At 40.9% G+C, this 23,012-nt stretch overlaps 1 protein-coding gene across 1 annotated transcript; it reads left to right on the top strand.

Annotated features, from left to right (window-relative positions):
• Positions 1–815: 815 nt before the first annotated feature.
• Positions 816–16,409, top strand: golga7bb (golgin A7 family, member Bb). Its single transcript, XM_029450520.1, has 5 exons — positions 816–920; positions 5,744–5,869; positions 6,627–6,779; positions 11,302–11,403; positions 12,714–16,409. Exons 1-5 carry the CDS (start codon positions 909–911, stop codon positions 12,798–12,800), a joined length of 480 nt encoding a protein of 159 aa, XP_029306380.1. The 5' UTR covers positions 816–908; the 3' UTR covers positions 12,801–16,409.
• The last annotated feature ends 6,603 nt before the right edge of the window (positions 16,410–23,012 follow it).

The raw sequence follows: 23,012 nt of genomic DNA, 5'->3' as shown, positions 1-23,012 counted from the left end.
AGTCAACCTTGTAAAGAAATCCAACAAAGTAAAACCTTTATCTGCTCGTGAACTGGAAAAGGACAAAAGGTGGGAATATAGAACACCCGAGTGGGCTCTGATGAATGTTTAATATGAGCACTTTCTAACGGTGCATTAAACATAAGGGCTACAGTATGAGTCATCGCAGCATGACCACTTTGCACGAGAAGCAAAGGACAGCAGAGTTGGATACAGTAAACACCTACAGTACTGGATGACTGTACAGCATAGTCTGTCACTGGTGACTTATTAATGAACTAATCTATTTTTATCTCAGGGTTATCAGTATAACACTTCTGTATGCTGTTCTTATAGAGTTTTGCTTTGATACTACTCTTACAAAAGTTATTATAGTACCAATAAAGCTCAATATTCATATTTACAGATACAGTGTATGTAGGATTGCATTTGTATGTATATGTACAGAACATTTGATTATTTATATGCCAGTTCTCTTACCTTTTAGTGAAGAAAGTGTTGTTGTTGTTGGGCGTGGACTGGTCACATATAGAAACCGAAACTAAGGCACTTTATTTGAATTATTGATAATTAAATTATTAATAACTCACCAAAAAGAAACCTCAGCCTAAATAAACCACGAACACTTCACTTATCACTTGTTTGGGTTTTGAGAGACTGACCTTGTGGACTGAATATGTGGTTTATGCATTATTAAAAATTATTATGTAATTAGCAAACCCCTCCACCCGCTCTCCATCCCGCGATAACACTCGCTGGGTGCGCGCTCAGTCACGCAAACGCACGCGCGCTCTTGCCTCCGGTTTTCTGCCAAAGCTCTACAGTCGCGTATTCCCACACAGCACGAGCAAACGGTAGTCGCTTTCAGCACGGGACAGATCCTCTACAGTACACCCTCGTACTGCAATATGGCGACAGAGGTAAGAAATTGAGCTCTTCCGCTGCCTTTTTCTTTTAGTATTTCATGATCAAAACCCGAAAAATGATTCTGTACCTACGTTTTTTCTAAGAAATGCAGCCTTGTAAACTGAATGTCTTGTCTGCTGTGCCTCCGATTGCTGTGGTTTATCGTGGTGAATCTTAATTCAAACACATCAACCGACTGGACCTGGCTTCCTGTGAATTTGAACTCCAATATGTCACGTTATCTTCAAATATCTTTCATCCAGATGCTTCAATTTCACTTACTTTCATCCCACTTTTTGAGCTCTGTAATTACAGGCAGATATTCATAGAGTTTTTTTTCTTTTCTTTTTATCATACATATTGTTTTTTCTTGCATTGTCTAGTAAGAAACCAATGTCCTTTAGGTAGATAATATCCAGTAGGCTCAAAGCTGAGGAGGCTGATGAGCGTGGTGATGATGATGGAGCAGTCAGCACCATGGACAGGGACAGCCTCTCTGTCTTTCCCTCTGTCATACTTTTAAATTGGCTTGGCAGAGCTTTGTCCTTGCATTATCACTAAGTCACATAGTGAATGATCTTTCCATACCCAGCTCTCTTCATGCCTTTAATAAATCAACATGATCGTCAGCTATATAAAGCACTACGCAGAAGAGTCCATTACAGGTGTAGTATTGTACAAGCAGTGTCATAGTACAACTACTCCAAACAGTGTTTGCTGATGTATTTTTAGCCTCAGTAATGTCTGGTAGCTCTCAGGCCAGCAGCACGTCTTTCTCTCGCCCCCCTTTGTGTCCTTGGTGATGTAACCATAATGCTGAAGACATAGCTGCCTTAGTTATCATAATAATGATCTCACTAAAGGAGACAGCAGTTACTTTGCAAATGTGAGCCAGCTTACACTTGTGCAAGCATTATGTGCATACATGAATGTAAGTGTGTGTGTGTGTGTGTGTGTGTGTTGATATGTATTCGGGGTATACTAAACCATCCAATTTATGAGTGAAGTTGTAATTCAAGCTTAATGGTGCTGCAGGTAAAGGTGCAGTGGACAGTAAACTGGCCAGGATTCTGGCCAGATTTCTTCTGAGCCTGCAAGACATTGGCAGAGTGTCCCTGATTTCCTCTGGTGATCTGCCAGCATTCCGGTCCAAGCCCCATCAATTACACACACACACACACACACGCATGCACACACACGCATGCACACAAACAGAGCACGTACATGCACACAAACACATCCAGTGTGTGCAACCAGGAAAGATTTTATGTCCAAGTCCCATCAATTATCCATGACATATTTAATGTAAACAGGCTGCTGCAGTTTGTAACCATCAGTGATTGGAGTTTGAGATGAGCAGCACCAATTATTTCCCATCCATGCTTTCATCCAGCTGCCTCTCTCACTCTCTTATTCTCTGTCTAATATTATATTAGAACTAATTCTATGACATTTATTGTATGCCAAGTCAGCAAATAACCACAATAAGTGACTGAGTAACACTCAGCTCATACTGCAGACTGTTTGTGCTGCATGGACAGTGTCTGGATCCATTAAGTCCACTACTTCCAGATCCTCCTCTCAGTCTGTATGCTCGCCCTAGCTCGAGTATTACACTGTTGAATAATGTGTCGAAGCAGTAATCATCTCAGAAGCTGGCACAGGCTCACCTCTCTACTGATACAATGTTCTATGTTTATGCAAAAGACATTTACTCTTCCAGCTTTGGCCCCACAGTCACTGATCTCCCACCTAGATGTCATGGAAAGTTGACTGTTTTGTCAACACTGTCTAAACGTCATTGATTTATAGACCTTTGGCTAGCTCAGCTTGGCAGCAAACATGTAGAATGCTGCTCACAATGGCAGGAAACCAGTAATAATATAAAGAGATGAAAAAAGAGAGCTGAAAGTAAGAAAAAACGCAGAAAGAGCTCAGAGACGAGAATGCAACGTCCAACTCTGAGTGTATTTACTGTGCATGCTGTAATTGTGTGTGTGTGCCCTTTGCAATGTTTGCCCACTGGCAGCACTCGCCTGTGCTGTCGCTATATGTTCCTTGAGTCAGAGTGACGAGACTACGAAACATGTCATTGCAATAAGAGTAACACAGACCCACAGATCCAAGCTGGGAGTAATAGATAGGGAGAGGGTATCAGAGTAGGAAAATATAAAATATAAAATATGTTTTAGTGTTTTATCTTAGTTACATGAGAGGCCATGCATCATGTATCATCTTTTACTTCTGGTTTGAATCAATGTAGAGTAGTTTGGTTCTTCACCCTGGCTCAAAAAATAATAAATGCTTAATATTTTGTACTTTGTACGAGCTGTTATGTTCATTTGTTTCTATCTTCTGTTTGCTTAAAGCGATGTGTTTTTATGTGATCCTCTTTACTGGTGATAAGTTCTCCTTATTTAACTTACTTACACTGTCTTTATTTCACTTGTGCATTTAATCATTGTGCAAACCAAACTAAAAGTGATAAAGGAGTGGGTGGAAGGAGAAGTCAGACAGGGCCGCATGATGCAGAGCTTCTTAACAGAGTCCTGTGTGATCATTATGACATTGTAACATTGCCTTCTGCTGGTGTACTTTACTTAGACAAAGTAATAGGCTGGTTTTGAACCCTGATCTCCCACGCAGGAAAGTAAACATCAGCTGCTAACAGAAAACATTTCTCTTAAAGGCTGACAAGATGGCTCTGCATGTTACATCAATACCACATGACTAAATAAATAGTTTATGATGTCCTTTTAATAGGATTTTGGCAGTAACCTGTGAGGGGGTAGCCAATTTAGAACCAAATTCTCACAATGTAACTACTGCTACGACACGCGTCTACAAACCATCAGAACATGACACGAAATGACGCAGAATACACTGGTTCGCACAACATGTTGTAAGTTGCATCAGTTTTGACCTTTAACCACGACATCCCCATTGGAACAGTCTGTTTAAACTTTGGAACACAAGTTTCCAAGTTCATTAATATCAGGGAAGTGGTGGGAGAGATGTCCTCAGACATTGTGTGTTTGGACAAATAAATGGACTCAGTGTTTGATTGGACGCCACAGAGCCTCACGACTCCTTCCTGCTTTGCTCAGCTGCGAACTACATGTAGCACAGAGATGTAAGACAGAGGTCAGTAGGTCAAAAGCAAGCCAAAACACACGTTGATGTCCCACTGGCTAGATTGTAATGCATTGCACAGTGCAGGGCGAGCTGCTGAGTTTAACTCTCTCTGGACTGGAATCCTGTCAACTAAAATGTCGGCATTTTTTCTTCTTTCTTCCTCTCTTTCCTTAGCCCCTCCTTTCTTAACTTTCTTTCCATCTTTCTTTCCTCCCTACCTTTCCTCTGCCTTTCCTCACATCTTTCCTTATCCATCTGATGTCCTTCCTTAGTGACTTCTATGTTTTCTCATGTCTTTCTTCCAATGCTTTTAAGCTCCTTTTCTTTCCACCCTACTTTTCTTTTTTCCTTCCTTTCGTCTGTCTGTATGTCTCTCCGTACTCTTTCCCCTGCTTTTCTTTTTTAACAAACCTGAAAGCATGAAAATCCATAGACATAGACATATGATGTTTAATGGTGCTAATACCTATTTGAAGTAAACAAGTTCAACCTACTCAAGTAGAAATGTGATTGCAAGACCTCTACAACCACACACATTCTCCCAGTTTGGAACAAAGTACCTTTATAAATCTTAATGAATCTCACTCTTGGTCAACTGATTCTAACTTGGATAAATGATTCTCTATTGTGTGCTGATAATTGCTTCTATTAATAGAGTGACTTGTTGTTCATCATGATGTCCCGAAGATAGCGCCGGGAGGACGGGGAGGGAGGAGGAGGGGGGGGGGGGGGGGGGGGGGGGGGGGGGTAGTGTCAGAGAGATGGAGAAGGCACAAGGATATTAAAAGCTCCTGCAGACAGAAAGATCTATTAGTTTGGAGATGATTTTGGCTTTTGGCTGACAAAAATAGCAGCTTGGATGCTATTATTGGTTGTGAATGATACACTCTATATAGAGATGAAAGGCTGGCACTGTACTATGTCTGCTTACCTGGAAATGACTCTCTTGCTCATACATGCAGGCAACCTCATAAACAGAGACTTCAAATATATCAAAACTGCAGTAGCTAGCCAGACTATCCATAGAATAAAATGTAGTGAATATAATAAGCCAACGTGTGTTGAACACCTTCTATGAAATATGGAGTTTTATAAAAAAAAACTTAAATGAAAACTTGCCTCTCTTTCTGTTTTCACTCTGTTTATGCATCGCCTTTTCAGTCACCCCCCTCTCCCTCCCTTTACACTCCTACTGTATTTCTAATTGCCATCCTCTGGAGAGGAGTAATTTACATCGGCAGGGGGCAAGTTACACTGGCCCACTTGGTTGCTGCTGTATTTTTCTCAGGGGAATAACTGTTTGGGTGTAAAACACACCCCACATTCAAAGTGTTATTACTGCAATTGGGCCTATTGATGCTGGAAGAATGCAGTGAGAGTGCTAACTGTGCCTGTGCTGCTGTTGACGTAGTAACATAGTGCCATTCTCTCACTGTGAAGCCCGGTTGCACCTGTGTTGTCAAGTAAAAATATTTAAAAGCAGGAAAATTTGGATAACTTTATGTAGCGAGATGGTTTTTCATCAGACTGGAATTTTCTGTCAAGAAAAGATTTATATTCTCTGAATCTGGCACCAGATCTAAGATCACTACACTCTAAGAAACATCAAAGCTACCTGCTACCTGCTACCTGCATGAATATAAATGTATTTTGGACCACAAATTTACCATGTGTGCTTTTCCCCTGTTGTGTAACTGCTCAGTTTCACAACCTTCAGGAGCTGAGGCACAGTGCATCGCTGGTCACTAAGGTGTTTGTACAGAGAGACTACAGCGAAGGAACCATCTGCCGCTTCCAGGCCAAGTTCCCCTCAGAGCTCGACAACAGGGTGAGCACAAACACAAACACAAACACACTCACATATACACATGCAGGCAAAATCTAGTATGTTGACAAAAGCCCAAGTCACCTGAAACAACACCTACACTCTCCAACACAGAGAGGGATGGCTCAATAGAGCTTAATACCACTACTACACCCTGAATGATGGATATTGGCTTGTGCATTAACTTAAACTTGTGCAGTATTTCCACCCAATCCACAAATGGATACTAAATTCTTCAGCATGACCTCTAATGCAGTTCTAACTCAGCAGACAAAAGCAGAATAAGTATTACACATGTATTAAAAATCTTCTGCGTGTGCTCAGAAGAAAGGTGAAGCTAATGAAGCCCTAATGCTACACACTCACTTTACGCTTTGGGAGAAAGTTAGCTGTGTTTTTTTTATTATTGTGGATTTTTCTAGTAATTAGTATCTGAAGCAGTCAGTGCAAAGGGACCATTAGTAAACATTTTAATGTTCTCTGTCAGAAGCTCAAACTTCTGCCCACTGCTGTTACACTTGTCCGTAATTTTAATTTTAGCCTCAAGTTTCTTTTTAGTCTTCAAGTGAGGTGTGTTGATAAATTGTGTGACAAAGTAGGAGTACTATGGGTTGAGCAGAATGCAGCTGGTATGTTTGGCAGGCTGTTTCATAGCTGAACAGCTTGTTCCCACTGTTAATGCCAGAACACTTTCACAGTCCTTATGGTGTGTGCATGCCTCTATATCTCTACCTGGATGTTTGTTTGTGTTTGTAAGTAGATTGAGCGAACCTTGCTCGAGGAGACGGTGAAGACCCTAAACTCTTATTATGTGGAGGCAGAAAAAATTGGAGGTCAGTCATACCTGGAAGGATGTCTGGCTTGTGCAACAGCGTATATCGTCTTCCTCTGCATGGAAACACGCTATGAGAAGGTACTGTAATAAACCCATGTACACCTAAATGCAATAAAATAATAAAAGCACACAAAATGGCCATATACCACTTGTGGACCAGAAAGAGCCTTTACCTGCACGAAGAGGTTTAATCATCGCAAAGATGGCTGCAAATTAGTTTTGGGAAATTTGTGCTGTAACAATGGATGGATAAACTGTTGTTTGTCGGGAAATAGTTACACCACGTAACCACACATTGACATTTTTATTGGTGAGCTTTAGAGGGGTTAGGAGGCAAAACATTTACTTTGGACATTGCCCGTCCAGCTGTTTCCCCCCGCTTCCAGGTTTTTAGCGAAGATTGGCCAATGGGTATTTTTCACACAAGACTTTTTGGTATTTCTCAGTAGGAAAAGCACAGGTGTAAATAATACAATTATTAATTCCATTTAGCTGCTTCAGTTTCAGGGTCCTGGTATTGTGCATGCTGGCTCACTGTCACAGTGTCATGACTTACTGAGACACTTGAATAGAACAGAGTCATTTTTAGTGTTGTTAGTAACACCTGTGCTTTTCCTACTGAGACAAGTCAAAATGTCTGCTGTGAAAAAGAAGCCTTTTGCCTTCTGGCTCTAGGTCTATATATAACGCACAGTCCTGAGAGTGGTATTGACCTTTTCAACTTCTCTTGGAAAGAGAGCAAATGTTTCCCAAAAGATGAATTATTCCTTCAAGCCTCAACAGCTTTTAAAACTTGAAGATTTCTTGAGAGCACACCTAGCTTTATTTTTATAGGCATTGTTTTAATATGGCTACTCAGTGTTTCCTTTTCTTCCGCAGCTAAAATAGATCTTCTGTAGAAACCTTGATCGTTACTCTGTTAGGACAATTTATGGACTGCAGAGCAACCTAATGAAGCATTAAGGCAAAAAAAACACTGTTTGTCGCAGTGCACTGTCTGTGAACACAGAAAGAAATCACTAATTGATCAAATATGGTGCAAATATCATGCATGTAAGAAGGAAACCGGAACACCTGCAAGAAATCCATGTGTGCTCACGTGATAAATATTCAAACATTCAATAATTTGATTATTAAAATATTAAAGACATCAAGGTAATTGAGTGGATCTGGATCCTCTTAGGGTGCGCCGTTTTAGGAATATTTCAGCTCAACCATTATTTATTTACAGCTGGTTCTTATTAACGCCACTGCCCATCCACAGGACTTATTTACTGCCATATGTGTCCGTTTTTAATCAAATCCAGCTCTCTCTCACACACAGAAGCATTTTTGGTTTGTTATTATGCAGTATGGCTCTCTGAGATGAGAACACATAGTTATTTACACCCACTGACACGGGGCAGCAGCGCCAAAAAACAGGATCTACCATCTGATTCCATCTTCCCCGCAGCTGTCCGTGCACTAGCTTTTGAAAACCCGCTTTTAAGCCTACACCTGTGTTTTGGTGCGCAAGGCATGGCATGCTACCTGTAACAGGACATTTACCTTCAGCAAAACCAAGATGTCCATCTTGAGAAAGGGCAGGTGATTTAATCTCTCTGTTGCAGCTTGTCGCTACATGAGATGGAACAAGCGCACACACATAACACAATCACAGACACATACACAGTGAGTTTGATTAATCCTCTTGTGACTTTGTCGGTACCTGCCGGTGTTTTAGATGAAACTGGAGTGGCGTGACGTCCCAGCATGCCTCTGTGTTCAGATGGCTGTCACCCACAACATTCATCTCCCTAGTCTTGTTGCGTTTTGTAAACATTTCTTTATCAATGCAGTACAGGGGTACTTGGAGCTTGACCAAGAAACACAAAAGGACTTGTTGCTGTCATGAAGCCATGCACAAACGGCCTGGTCTGAGGCTCCTTTCATCTCCCTGTCAGCTGGGTGCCGCTCCATTGCGATGCTAAGATGCTATCAACCCCACAGGAAAGCTGTTTATTTACTTGTTTAACTTAATCATCTTGGCTGAATGATGTTACGACTCACGATGATCAAATATACCCACCCAAGTTGATGCTGTTTGTATGCGTACGTTCTGTGTGTGCTGATAAGGAGGCCACACACCAGTGAGCGTGGATCAGTGTGCAGATTCATTGGAGCACCCAGAGCCCTTGATGCTTCCATCTCATCCTATCAAAGGACACTGATTGCTCCCAGCATGTCAGAACAGATACATGTGCACACAAGCATTCACAAAGCTTCCCTTACGCATACTATGTGCCCTCCATCTCCAATGTTTTGTTCTTCTATTATTCAGAAGAATGTTCCTGCACATTTGGGACATAATTCCCTTTATATTGCACTTGGTGACATAAACAACTTTCATTCTAACAGAAGAATAAACACTGGCGGCATGCATGTGAAACAGACTGTGACATCTTTGCTTCTTAGGCGATATACACACACTCTCCAAGCTTTTCCCCAAAGGTCTGTCACTGACATGCCACTACAAAAGTGGCACAGCTTGTATACTTGACTGTCATATTGTTTCGCTGAAGAGGATTGAGCTGCCCTGAGAGCTCGCCAGCAGTGAAATGATTGACCTTTTGGACCACAATAAATAATTAGTCAGGGCTCTGTGTGTCTCTTCTCTATGATGCATTATACTCTTTGGATGGAGTTTATTAAAAAAAAAGACACAGTTTGTAATGTGTTTGCGTAGATACTGTCATTGTTCCAAGCTGAATATTGATTGCTTTCTGATTAGGTGTACTTGACATAGATCTGACTGATTTAAAGCAGCGCAATGGAGCAAACCACTGCCTTCTCATGGCTTTTCACTGAGGAATTTCAAGTCTAGTTTGCTCCACAATTTTAACATTTTCCAGACATTTCATTGGAAAAGTATCTTATTCTTCTTTTTCTTCTTCTTCTTCCAATTTGAGACAGAGAGAAGCATTCTTCTGTGGTTTTAGTCTCCTCTAGCAGGGGTCACCATATTAGCAGCTGTGCCTGCAGCTGTAACAGGCCTTTGACATCCCTGAGGAGCGCAGCTCAGTGTGTTGCTTACTCTCTATTGTTTTAATCTCTTAAAGCTGAGTGTTGCAGTGACCTTTAGTTAACTTACAAAAGTGGAAGTGAATCTGTCATGTTCAATATATCAGACACAAAAGTGTTTCATCCCAACACAGCGTACTTCAAAGGATAGTTTTAACAATGAATTGCTAAAAAGAAGTCAGACTGGGAAAGAAACACAAGTAGTTGCTTCATTTGATCAATGTTGCTGTGTTTCAAGAATAGAAATTAATGCTAAACCAATAGGAATTAAGTTGCAAAAAGACAGCATTTTGCTTTAATATACAGTATGTAATGCTGTGAACTTTCTTTAAGTGATACAAATATGTGTTGTTTTAGAACAGACACGCAGATGTGCATAAGATTGCGTTTCCTTTTTAGGAGTGGTCACAGCTCTCTCAGTGTACATGAGGCCCAGTGGAGCATGATTTTAGCTGATTGACATGATTAGGCAGAGTTTAGGAGAGGCATGGCACATCAGCATTGTTGATGTCCACGGGGGCATAGCTGAGGCTGAATAAGCTGCTCTAATGATGCCACTGTGGCTAACATCTGTCCATTTAGCATCACAGGGCATCAGTCAGCAGTCATTTGGTTGCTATCAGCAGCAAGATGGGACTGCTGCACAGTACTTAGGTTGTCTTTAACACTCTCCCAGTCTCCAGGGCAAACTGTGTGTGCAGTTGTAATGCATAGGAGAATGATGTATACAGGCATGCTTCTTTGAAATGGTGTGCCAAAGTCTGAACGTGGTGCTCAGCTTCACTCCACTGCTGCTCTGTGGTTTTCAGCACATTTGATGCAATACTCACTTGCAAAACTGAGAAATAAGTCCAGAGCCAATACAATCCAAATAAACTGTCCACCTCACATTTTAGAGTGTTTCCAAATTGCCCCGACGGTTAACCAAGGCATGACATTTAGCTTGGGAGAGCCATCTTTGGAATTAGGAATTCAAGCTTCCAAATGAAAAACTTCAAAAAGAGAAAGGCTCAAGTTCGTCAATTTTAGTAATTCAATTCATACAGCCTTGCTTGACATAAGTGGATTGGAACTATTTATAAAAATAACTGCCTTACTGAGAGCGTAATGAAATTACTTCTGAGTTTAGATTATAATGTTCAGGAAAAATAAAGACGGACAATGACTCGAGAGAGTCAGTACCGTGTGCTGTTTGCTAACTATGCGCAGGACTGCAAACTCATTTCTTCCATTTTTATAATTTTTTCCACCCAAGACGGCCCAGGGAGATGTTAAAGTATCTGCAGCTCTGCCCTTGTTAAGCCTCTTTTAGGTGCATGGTTATCACATGTAACGCAGAGTGAACTTTGAAAAGCAATATGAAGGTAATGGATCCCCAATTGAATGTCTGTTTAGATTATTTTCTTCTAGGTCACATGATCTGCTCAAGTTTTTAGGTTTTCATTAGCCTCCAATGGCTCTTATCAAATCTCGATTATCTCTAAATGTACCTCTGTCCTTTTCTAACGCCTCTTCCCCCCCCCCCCTCTCCCCCCTGCAGGTGCTAAAGAAGATTACAGGCTACATCCAGGAGCAGAATGAGAAGATCTACGCTCCCAGAGGTCTGCTGCTCACAGACCCCGTAGAGAGAGGAATGAGGGTTGTATCCTTTGCTCATCTGCTGCATTAAGTGTGTAACACATATAGAAAGGCCCAAATGGGACAGCTAGTGAGGGGCAGTAGTCAAGAGGTTGCAGAAACCTGGCTTACTTCAAGAGGTCAAAGGTCACCAGTTAGAATCACTGGAATTACTAGAAACATCTGGATTGGATAAATGAATAAGAAATACCTCATCTTCCTCATAAATTACCATCCAGGTGCCCTTGAACAAGGCACTTAAACTCCAGCTGCTGCAGAGGAGCTGTTCAATGGCCAACTGTCATTCCCAGGAGTAAATTTAAAGCAAGGCAGGACTGAAAAAGCATGCTATGTCCTTTAATGAGAAAAGGTGAAACAGAAGCGGTGTGATGTGATAAATCAGCAGCAGCCTAAGTATGCACTTGTGATGCTGTGTTGTATTTCCTAAGGACATCTTGTTCCTTTTATCATTTCAAAAGAAGTTGAGTTCAAACTCTTAATGAATCGTTTCTAACTCTTCACGTAACTCATTGTATGTTCTTTTAGTTTTCAGAAGAAAGCTCTTTGTGAATCTCTCTTCATCAGTCAGAGTGATCCCAGCACAGCTCCTCATGTAGTTAAAAGGTAGAAGGAGAGAGAGAGAATGTATCCAGTAGACCATCACATAGACCTGGCTCAAAGAACAAGCTCCAAGTCATCGGACCAACCCATTAGTTAATACACCTCTATACAATATGGTCTCTGTTTGTGGAGGCTAGTCACCTCATTCTCCCAAAGAACAGCACAACATGTGTTTCACTTCTATCACTTTGAGATCAACATTTTTTTAAACATTGAGAGCTGTTCCAGATTCTACAATCCCTTTCAAGCAAAAACAAGATGCAATTGTATTCAGAGCACCTTGGAGACAAGTCTGAGACAGGGGACAAGCAGTATCCAATGAGAAAGCAACAGGATGCAGAGGGAGGAAAGCAGCAGACACACACACACACAGTGACTTGTTGTGTGTTTTTCTTTTCATTCATGTCATTCACTGACCTCTCTAAGTAGCAGTGTCTCCTCATACACACCTCATCTGAGATCAGTTGTTTGGGTTGTACACTCCAACATGAACATGACAACGCTCTGGGATGAAAAATAAAGTGTGAGAAGTACAAAAAGATATATTTTATGGTCTGCTCGAGCTTTTCGCATATAAGTGAGCAGAGGGTTTTAATATGACAGGATCCAGAGCTGTTGTGGGGAGGTTTTGGAATTGTATGCGCTAGCACTTTCTCAACCCTGTATTTGAATACGCTCAATCATGATGATCCTTGACATTCTCCGTGTCCTCAGCTAGAGATCAGTGTGTTTGAAGACCGGGGCTCGGGCAGCTCCAGTCCCAGCAGCAGCTTGTCGTCGGCAGGCAGCAGTGCTCGGTGACTGGAGGGGCAGCGCCAGGCTTACGGGTACCACCACAGGGGCAGCGGGACGCTTACCAACATCCGCATGCTGAAACATGAGAGCACCAGGTTCTAAGACAAGTGGAGAACAAAAAAGGCGAGGAGGTGATCCACAGCACTCACACGCTCCCTGCTGGGGCCTACGACGTACCACCTCAAGAACAGTATCTGGCTTGCACACTGGATAACAGAATAAAAACAAGTGCAGCAGAACCCACACGTAGGCAGTAGACACATGCCAACATCCGGGGGGAATATCTTTCACTGTCCACCAGCTATCCAAACCAACATTATCATGATTTCTTTTCTTCCAATCTTTCCATTGCCTTTTCTCTTATTCCATCACGCCTGTTTCCATGACTCACAGCATCTCTGTCGCAGAGCTGATTCACCAGGCTTATTCTTGATTAGACTGGATGTCAATGCTTGATTGTTTTCACTATTACTATGGTAGTGTAGTCTTAGGTCTGTGTAGCAGCTCTGAAAATCTGGAAGGAGGAAAACTACCGGCCTCCAGGGAGACCCAATGTTCTCCGGTCTCGCTGAATGATTGCATTCATGTCAGGTGGTTAGGGTCAAGCTGCTTTAAATGCTGGCAAATTGGGCCTGCTGTGGAACTGCCCGGTTCTATGCTCTGTTCACATGCATTTGGCTTCGATATCAGAGAGCACCTTGGATTATTTATCCTTCCCATTCACAGCAGTGGATAGTAGTGATCCACATCACAGCTGTAGGTCACACTCCTACACACACACACACACACACACACACACACACACACACACACACACACACACACATATGCATACAAATGTACACAACCGTGCCCAGGTACTCATACAGACAGTAGCGAGGGGACATGCATGCACATGCATACACACACACACACCTGTGGCTAGTGGCCATGCGTTCCATTACACAGATTCTGGCAGATGTGGAGTTGGAGTCGACCTGGAGCCTGCGCTAGATTCCCTGGAAGTGTGTACATACATACAATACCTGAACCTCTATTACTATGTCTATACTACTGATGTAGATGCATATCATTACTAATGATACAAATAAAAAGAAATAGACATTTAGAAGATGTTTGTATCTGACATGCACACGACAACATTGAGACATACTGAGAGATGTTGATGCAGATGAATATTTCAGATTAGAAACTTTTCTATCATCAAAGGATCTCAGTTCATTGGTACCATCTGTCATTTGTTATGTATTATCAGAAAGATAGGGGTCAGTTTTTGTGTTATTGTATCAGTGAAACACAGTTGTAGCTCCCTCTAGGGTCAGACTGACGAAGTTCTGCACTTCTGAAAGAAAAATCACCAAAAAGATTGAGTCTAAAGATAAAGATAGTATATTCAAATCATTTCTAGCTCCTTAATGAAACCTAGTGTTTATAACACTACTTATTCACACTGCCGCACTGCCCGGCTCCTTTCTAATACAATATCTTCAGTACACACAAGACAATGCAGCGTGAGGAGCATACTTTCTGTGTCTCATTGTGGGAAACAGTGCATCATGTCTGGCTTGTATGTGTGTGGAGGCTGAGGAGACAAAAGATGATCATTGTGTAGCAAAAATGTTGATGCCAATAGCCAGCGCACCCACACAACGTCAAACAAAAGACCTGGAAAAAAATAATCCCTGTTTCAGTGTCTGCATATTGTATTTCTGTTTGCATAGTTTCTGTCTTCTTTCATTCTTTTTTTTCCATTTTCAGTTGTTTCTTTGACCTCGCCTCACACCATGATCGCAAAACCCTCGGCCTTGCAACCAGCCTTGTGTACTTTTATCAGAGCAGTGTCATGCTGAAGTTAAACTGCTCACTAGAAAGTCGTTGTAGAATTTAAGATGTTTTGCTTCAGTGGATAGTTTAATTTCATCTGGACATTTTACTACCTGGATGAGTGGGATGACCCTACAAAGACAGTTTACCACAGCAGTTGAGTGCAGTTGTGCTCGTGTTCAGCCTCCTGTTCTTTTTGATGCCTTCATGTTTCATCCCAGTGGAATGGATACCCAACCTGGGGCTGACGGACTGACCAGTTACAAACTGACTTAACACTGCCAATAAGCAAATAAAGGAGCTCATTGGACAATGTATAAAGCAAACATGTGTACACACACCGAGTGTGTACGAACTGTACAGGAGAAGAACTGCACTGTACATGCTTGTCAATGATTATCCATGCTGAATTTGTGGATGGAAATGCCATAATGCTATTTAATTCCAAAACATTACTGTTGCCCAGTATTAGTTCCTAAATACATTTCTAATGTTTTGATATCCTCTCTAATTTGGGCATCAAGTGTCAGAGCAGCTATTAAAGCATATCGTCTGTACAGCTATGCGCTGCTGTGTATCTTCTGTAAAATGAAGATGACGTTTAGTTCTGTGCTGAATAGTGTTGATAATGTAGCGTATGATATTGTAATAATAATAACAATGTCAGTTGTTATTGTGGAGGTAAAAAGAAGGGTGATGATGATCCTCAGGGGGAAGTCTGAAATGTGACTAAAGTTCTTAAACGATGAGTTCACATTAACCATGCTGACAGCTGTAGCGATGGTGCTGTTGGTCTTTTGGTTGGCCTTCCACTTTACAGACTGAATATTAAAAATATCTCAACAAATATTGGATGGATTGACATGAAAATGGATGAATGTTACTGACTTTTAGTCTTGTTTTATGTTGCTCCCATAAACTATATGCACCGAAAGAGCAGGAACAATTAAGGGAGGAATGTTTACAGCATCAAATAATCATTTGAATAATGACATGGGTGTCTAAGGAGTGTATTATAATAACCTTGACGCGATCTGAACCTATCCTTTAGGGCTGAGGTGAAAAAGAAGCACTGTGTGCCACATTTTAAGGCGTTATGTAGCTTGTTCTTTCAAGAATGACTTCTTTGATTAATGAGGAAAACCGAGGGAGTAAAGATTATGATATTAAATGTATTCTCGTTAAAAGATGTACATTGAGATATACAGTAAATACATTATCACGGAGCACAGTAAACTCCTTGATCCTCTATCATGCTAACTATCAAGATAACCTCTGTGCCAACACTTGTCTGAGGAGGAGATAAAACTTGTGGGCCAAGTGATGATGTATAGTCCATTTCTGTATGTAAATTCCCGTTTGTCATATATTTATCTTGTACAATATTTTAGAGTGCAGCAAGTTGGTCCAGAGACGTGGAGTCACCAGTACTGTATGTGTGTTATGCTGTTACAAGTGAGAGATTGTTCATAGTGCAATATGATGTGTTCCTAAAACTGTAAAAGATTATGTGTACCAACCTCGGGGAGACTAAACCTGCATTGATGTTTAATGCTGCATGATGTGTGTAAACAAAGAAAGTGCCAGACGACAGTAAGTGTAATCCCTGATCAACAAAAAGTCCCTCGGTTGTGCTGCTAAGAGAGAGCAATTTATATCTTATCTTGATGCTATTTATGTGTTTACATCAAATTATTTATGAATTGAAATGGATTCATATTTTGTTTTCCCAAAGCCTGTGGAGAAGAGTTTCAACTGTCTCCAAGAGATGAATAAAGTGTCAGTTAAATGAAGGGAATTATTGTGACTGGAGGCTGCTGTTTGTATCTAGCAAGGTTCACTGGTGTTGTTTAGAAACTCAATGCTGTGTCTCTGCCCAGAGGTCATGTGAGGTAACACTAGGTCTCTCTCTTACACTCACTTCTCTGGATGTCCACAGAAGGTCATGTCACCAGGGTACAGGATCTCCAGGTGGTCGAGACTGGAAAGTAAACTCTCCATCTGCCTCAGACTTTGGCAAGTACATTCACTAAAGTCATTTTGAGGTACTTTCCATGTTATGCTACTTTATATTTCTACTCCACTACAAACCAAACATCGTACTATTCACTCCACTAAATGTATTTGACAACATAAGTTAATAGTTAATTATGTCATTTAGATGGGCAGTATATACAGTAAAGAATATAAAAATGAGCCACACCTTACCAGTGGCAACATTAGTGATGATTTGCTACTTATGCACATTAAGTCATTTAATCTTCTTATTTAGTCTAAAATGTTACTATTGTTAAGCAAGTGAAGAAAATCTGCCTGTGAGATAAAATAATTAGATATTTTGGCCACTTGGGGGCAGCGGAACAATTTGTAAACAACATTGATATTATATCAACTTTGAAGCTGATATGGCAAACGTGAAAGCAGCTGTTGGGAGAGTTTTGTGTAATGTGCACAGAACTCAACAATATTATTTAAAGGAGGCAGTATAACTAAAGCTCAAAACTGACATTTGAAAGGCTTGGACTTAAACTGACTTACTTGGTTCCAGTTTAGATTCTCTACAAATAAGCCTTAAGGACAACAAAAGTTTGAGTTTAAAAAACAGTTTTTGTGGTTTTCAGTTTAATATAAAGTACCACCAAAAACCGGAACCTAACTACACCAAAGGATCCATTTCTGTAAACAACATGACTTCCACTGACCGAAGAATGTTTGGTCCAAAGAACGGCTGTGACGAATACATAATAACAACAATTGTTTTGAAAGTCCACTCTGAGGACAACGTGATGTCTGCAGAACTTTTAATGAACCCAAAGGAGAGCATTAAAATATGCATGATGAGCATTTCACCGTGCAAATTATTTATTTTAATTACAGAACTAAAGGTCAAAATCGTCGGTACACACCAAATTGGCACCATTAAAGGTACGCTGAATTAGCTATTACAGCAGCACATCATGTTTATAATGTACCAATGGATGCATACAGACAACTTAAAATCGTAATGATTCTCAGGTAAGTTCTGGAGTTATTAAAAGTGTAAGTGCCTATACATCCTCAGAGAGTGGATGTCAAAAATGTATCTTAAAATATATTTTGGATGTCTTTGTTCAGATTTGTGAGTTAGACAAGGTGCATTATTTTTGATGCCAATTGAGACCCATACCTCACATTTCTCCCTCCACTCAGCCTCACAGTTGGAACACTTTGGTACACTAACTGCTCAGCACCAAACGGCAGACAGACACAGTTCAAGACGTGTAAACGTACTTGACAGGGTTGGACTGGGAACACAATTCGGCCTTGGCAATGTTCTGCATCGCCTGCTGGGAGATCCTCCTCTTGCCCCTGTTCTCCGCTGCATCGACCTGCTGCTGTTCATCTGTCCAGATTATTTTCTCCTCCTCTTCGGTGCCGGCGGACTGTTAATGTTAGCACTGCCCCCGAGTGGCCAACAAATCATTTAATGTAGGTTTAGTTTAGACTGACTTGTTTCATTGTACATTTTTTGCAGAGGTGACCGTCCACACTGCTTTTTTGTACCCGTGTGTATGTGTGAGCATGTGTGCATAAGAGATGAACAGTAGATCCATCATAGCCTGCTCATAAGGCCAAAAATTAGTGATAACGTTCTGGCAGATATTGAGGCTTAGTGTTGATCACAGGAGTGGAGACAGAGGAGGTGCGGTGGGAGTGAGCTGATATTTTCTCAAAGACAGCAGAGGAGTGAGGAAACATCTCAACACCTGTGGGGAAAGGTCACTCTCACGCTAACAAGCTACTCTCTCCCTTTAAACAGACCTCCTTTGTAGCTTAAAATCTCTCCCCCCAACTTTCTGCTACAGGTTGTTGCTGCTATTGTTTTAAGTTTCCAAGTTTGAAAATTCCTCGTTCTTTGGCTGCACGACCCTTTCTCTGTTCTACTTCCTCCACGCCCTTCCTGCTCTTTCATTCCTTGTTCTCTAAACAGAAAAAAAAGTGGCCCGCTTTACCTTTTCCACAATTTCTTTTCATTCAGAGTTACGGACGCCCAGAAGGGAAAAAAAAGTCACTTTCTGGTATTGATTGGTTAAAATGTTTATTCCTGAAAATGACAGAAAATCAGTATCCAGGCACCGCTGCCAGTCAAAAATATTCCTGGAACACAGAGCCAGCGGTGCCTGGCAAACGCAGAGCAGTCATTATAGTGAAGTTTACAATTGTGTGCTTGCATGTTATGCATCGAGCATGAAGCCCCTCAGGAGAAGCACTTGGCATCGGAGAAAAATCAGGCCTGTAGTGACATTAGAGGAGGAAGTTTACTCCTATATTCTGCTCTTGACACTCATCTGTGACTGGAATCACACACACATACACATTTAGTTCGGCCTCCTCAACAAACACTAACATAACAGGGATTCAGTCAAGTATAATCTTTTTTTTTTCTTTTTTTTCTATGGCAGTGTACCGCAGAGTCTCATGAGGCATCCATCCTTTGTCTGTGCTCACTCAGGAACTCCAAACATTTATCCACATCTGCCCAAATTCAAGATCACGGTGAGTTATGATTGTGCATTAAACCACCGTGATGCAACAGAGAGATTCACTGCTACCTCTCCCTTCAAAACACAAACATCCTGTACACAAAACCCAACTCACGCACAGACCCTTTGAACATGTGTATCTGATTTTCAACATTTGTTCTGAAATTCTGCTGTGAAAACCACAGTGCTGAGTCGCTCTTTGAAGAGACAAAGAGCTAAGACATGGTGGAAACTGCAGGATTTCTCTGTGTTTTAGCCACACTTGATTTATTGTGCATAGCCAAGTTTTGGAGACTCTACTTTAAATCGATGTTTCCCTCCGCAATACCGCTGCCTCGCCTATTGGCTTTGGCATGAATATGCGCTCGGTTTATTTAACCTCAGTGTGATTGACAGCTCTTGTGCTGGACCTCCCCCAAGTGCAGCCCAGAATGCCACATAGAAACACAATGTTAAGCGTCCAAGGCTGGAAACTAGTGGTTTCAGTGAAAACGTGACTTCTGATCACATATAAATGGTGCTGTATAAGATACCTGCATATGAATGCAGAATATGGTGGCAATGGGACAAGACTTTGATATCGAAGGCGTTCTGATTTCCGTGTGTAGTGCAAGTAGTATTGACCAATGGCAAATGCGTTCGAGTGGACTTTGGTTGAATCCAGGTAAACAGTCTGTGTGGAGAGTAAAAGAGGCCAAACTCATTAGCTGTTGCCCCCAGAGGCTTTTCGACGTCGGACTGATAGCCGATGTGTTCTGAGATTGATACCCTCCTAACTGCTTTTTAATGTTAAACAGAATCAGGCATGAGATCCTGCAGAGCACAGGGAGGAAACAGGGATAACGGCAGAGGAAATGCTTGGTCTCTGTTTTCTACACCTGTCAACACACACAAGGCCCTAAAGCAGGGATAATAATAATTAGTAATAGTAACTTTGCAGTCACCAAGTTCATTGCTGACATCTGGAATCAAAGCAACATCTCTATAAAGACAGGGCAGGAGACTCGAGGGTTCGAGATAAAAGGTTTAAAACATTCTCTTATAGGTCCAATTAATACCCAAACTGTCTGTAAATATTCATTACAGACTGACTTTCTGGTTTAACTTTGACCTGCTGTACTTGCATACAGTTTTCTTTGCAACGAGCTTGTGTTTCTAGCTCCATCACATGTGTTGTAGCATTTACTGTAATTAGTACAATGTGATTATAATGGATACAAATGCCCAGTCTACAAAAATAAGTTTAAAAAACTGGACATACTTTTCGTTGGACTGTATGCATTTTGCTATTATATATACTATACTATGTATACTGAGATTTGTTCTGGCCTTTTATGACCCTGTATGTAAATAAAAGGAATGAATGACAATCCATTTGATAAAGTGCTTCTTTAATTATCTTTGATGGCTTGAAATGAGCAGCATTTACAATTATCTACAACCTACTTAACAGCCAGCTGTTGTGTGTGATGCCATTCATGCCCAAGTGGTTGTTGAAGTAGCTTAATCTGTAATGTCATTGACTTGTTTTAGTGTTTGGGCATGGTGAAATTAATCAAATAAATTGAAATCAAATGACTTGAGATGTGCTCAGGCAATTATAGGTAGGGACAATGAAGCATTAATGTGATAACAGGGCTGTAACCAACCCCTGCACTTTCCTGAAGACACAGGAGACAGCGAGACTACTCTTGAAGCTCTGAAAAGCCTGCTTATTTGCATCAGGGACAAGCTCGTTTTCACAAAACTAAAGAGAAAATAAACATATATACCCTCTGGTTGCAGCTAAAAATAAATGGCCACTACAGTGTACACATCCACATTCATGCAGCTCTTTCTTCTCGTCTCCTTCCGTTCCTTTTTTTCTGGTCATTTCCGCACCGTACAAATATTTTCTTAACATGTATATCTGATCATCTGTCATTTTCTGTGAACGTTTCGTGGCGTGTGTACATTGTGTAATTGCTGTTTGTGGGACATTTTGTGATTAGTGGTCTGAAGCATGCAACAAAAAAAAGCATTTGAATTATTTTTCCACATGGAGCCCAAGCCCACACACACACACACACACTCACACACACACACACACACACACACACACTGGTCCAAACTCCCCTGAAACACACACTTTGAGCATCGTGTTCCAGGTTTTATTATTCACAGGGACATCTCCAGTTGCAGTTCATTTTAGCAGAAAGAAACACAGCTGGAGCCTCTGGGACGCAAACAATGCTGGCAGTGACACACACACACACACACACACACACACACACACACACACACACAGCGCATCCATCCTGCAGATCGTCGGACATCATTCAATGACATTGTTAAGGTACATTACACAGTTTACACAACACAAAGTGAAAAGCTTACCTTGCTTTGAGTGGAGTCTATTCTGTTATTGTAATTACCGAATAACATGTACTTTCACTCTATCCAAAAAATACGTTACTCTACTTCCAGGTATGTCTACAGTAGTTGAGCGAAGTAATCCATCACTGTGAATAATATGTTTTGATTTATTTTCTTCAGCATTGCCTCATATGTTTTATAAACTCCAGTTTCAGTGAACACAGAAAAGCTTCATATGTTGAATTGAGTCTTGTATAATGAGTAGATACAGTCAATACTGTGAATGGTATGTTTGGCTGCATATTGCATATACATATAGTTAAGAGTTGTCAAATAGCCAACACTCCTCAGTGCTATCTTTTCTCTGTTTACAAACATCAGAATTATCTAAAATGCCACAACCCATTTCAACACATGTATAGGAAAAGATACAAACTGGATTTACACAACCATGTCTTTGACAATAGATGACTACATTGTTGTGAGTTTTGTGGAGATTAGGAATGAGAATGTGAGCATAGGGTCAAAAACACCGGTATGTCCTTTTAAAGCGTGCAATTTTGAATCTTATTGTTCATGCAAACTGTGACCTTAAGTTCAAATCTGACCCACGAATGAAGTTCAAACTACAAAAGCGTTTCCATTCTGTCCTTTACAATAACATCTCTACAGCAACCTCTGTTGAACCTCTTTGACATATTTGTTAATGAACATTTCTGAGCAAACGTTCAAATATTTGACTTGAATGTGAAAATGATCTTGTTCTCTCTCTGCTCCAGAGTCTTTGGCTCACAGAGAGAGCATGAGAACATCGTTGACGGGGATCCAACAGACATCCGTGGTGAGTACTTTTAATTGCTTTAACACATCCATCATTGTTTGTTTATTAGTGTTTCATGCTCCAATGCCTCTTAGTTTTCATTAAAAATGTCTCAGAGAGAAATAAGTTCAGTCTCTAAATCTCAGCTGAAATATTAGATATTTACAGGTGGCATCTGTGGTTTGTGTCCATCTCATTAGCGGACTCTGGGACTAATGTCAAGGGGCTCATTGTGGTGCTGTTTCCTAAATGGAATGTGTGAGGTTTTCAGACAAATATTTCCAAAATACACAACACTTGCCTCACCGAGTGAATAGGGAGAAATCCATGAATCACACACACACACTCACACACACACACACACACTCATACTAACTACTCTGGAGGACTGTACTTGCCAACACTTGATGAATATATCCTCTGCTGTGGCAGAGAGAGAAGGTCGAACTCTACATAGGATGCTTGTGTTGCGCAGTCAGTGTTTGCAGTGGGATTACAGAGAGGAGAGCTGATGCTCCCCTGCAGAATAATGTGAAATGTGTCAGTCAACATGCTGTCAACATCTTGTGGGGGACAATGTTTTCACCTTTTGATCATCTTTTCTGCCAAAAGATTTATAATAAATAATCAATAAATCCTCTAAAAAGACCCAAATCAACAATAACTTGAGTTAGTTAGAAAAACAATATTTTTGTT

The sequence above is a fragment of the Cottoperca gobio genome, chromosome 15 (genome assembly GCF_900634415.1).
Source record: "Cottoperca gobio chromosome 15, fCotGob3.1, whole genome shotgun sequence".
Lineage (NCBI taxonomy): Eukaryota > Metazoa > Chordata > Actinopteri > Perciformes > Bovichtidae > Cottoperca > Cottoperca gobio.
Note: the sequence above shows the minus strand (reverse complement) of the source record. Positions and strands in the feature narration are given on the sequence as shown.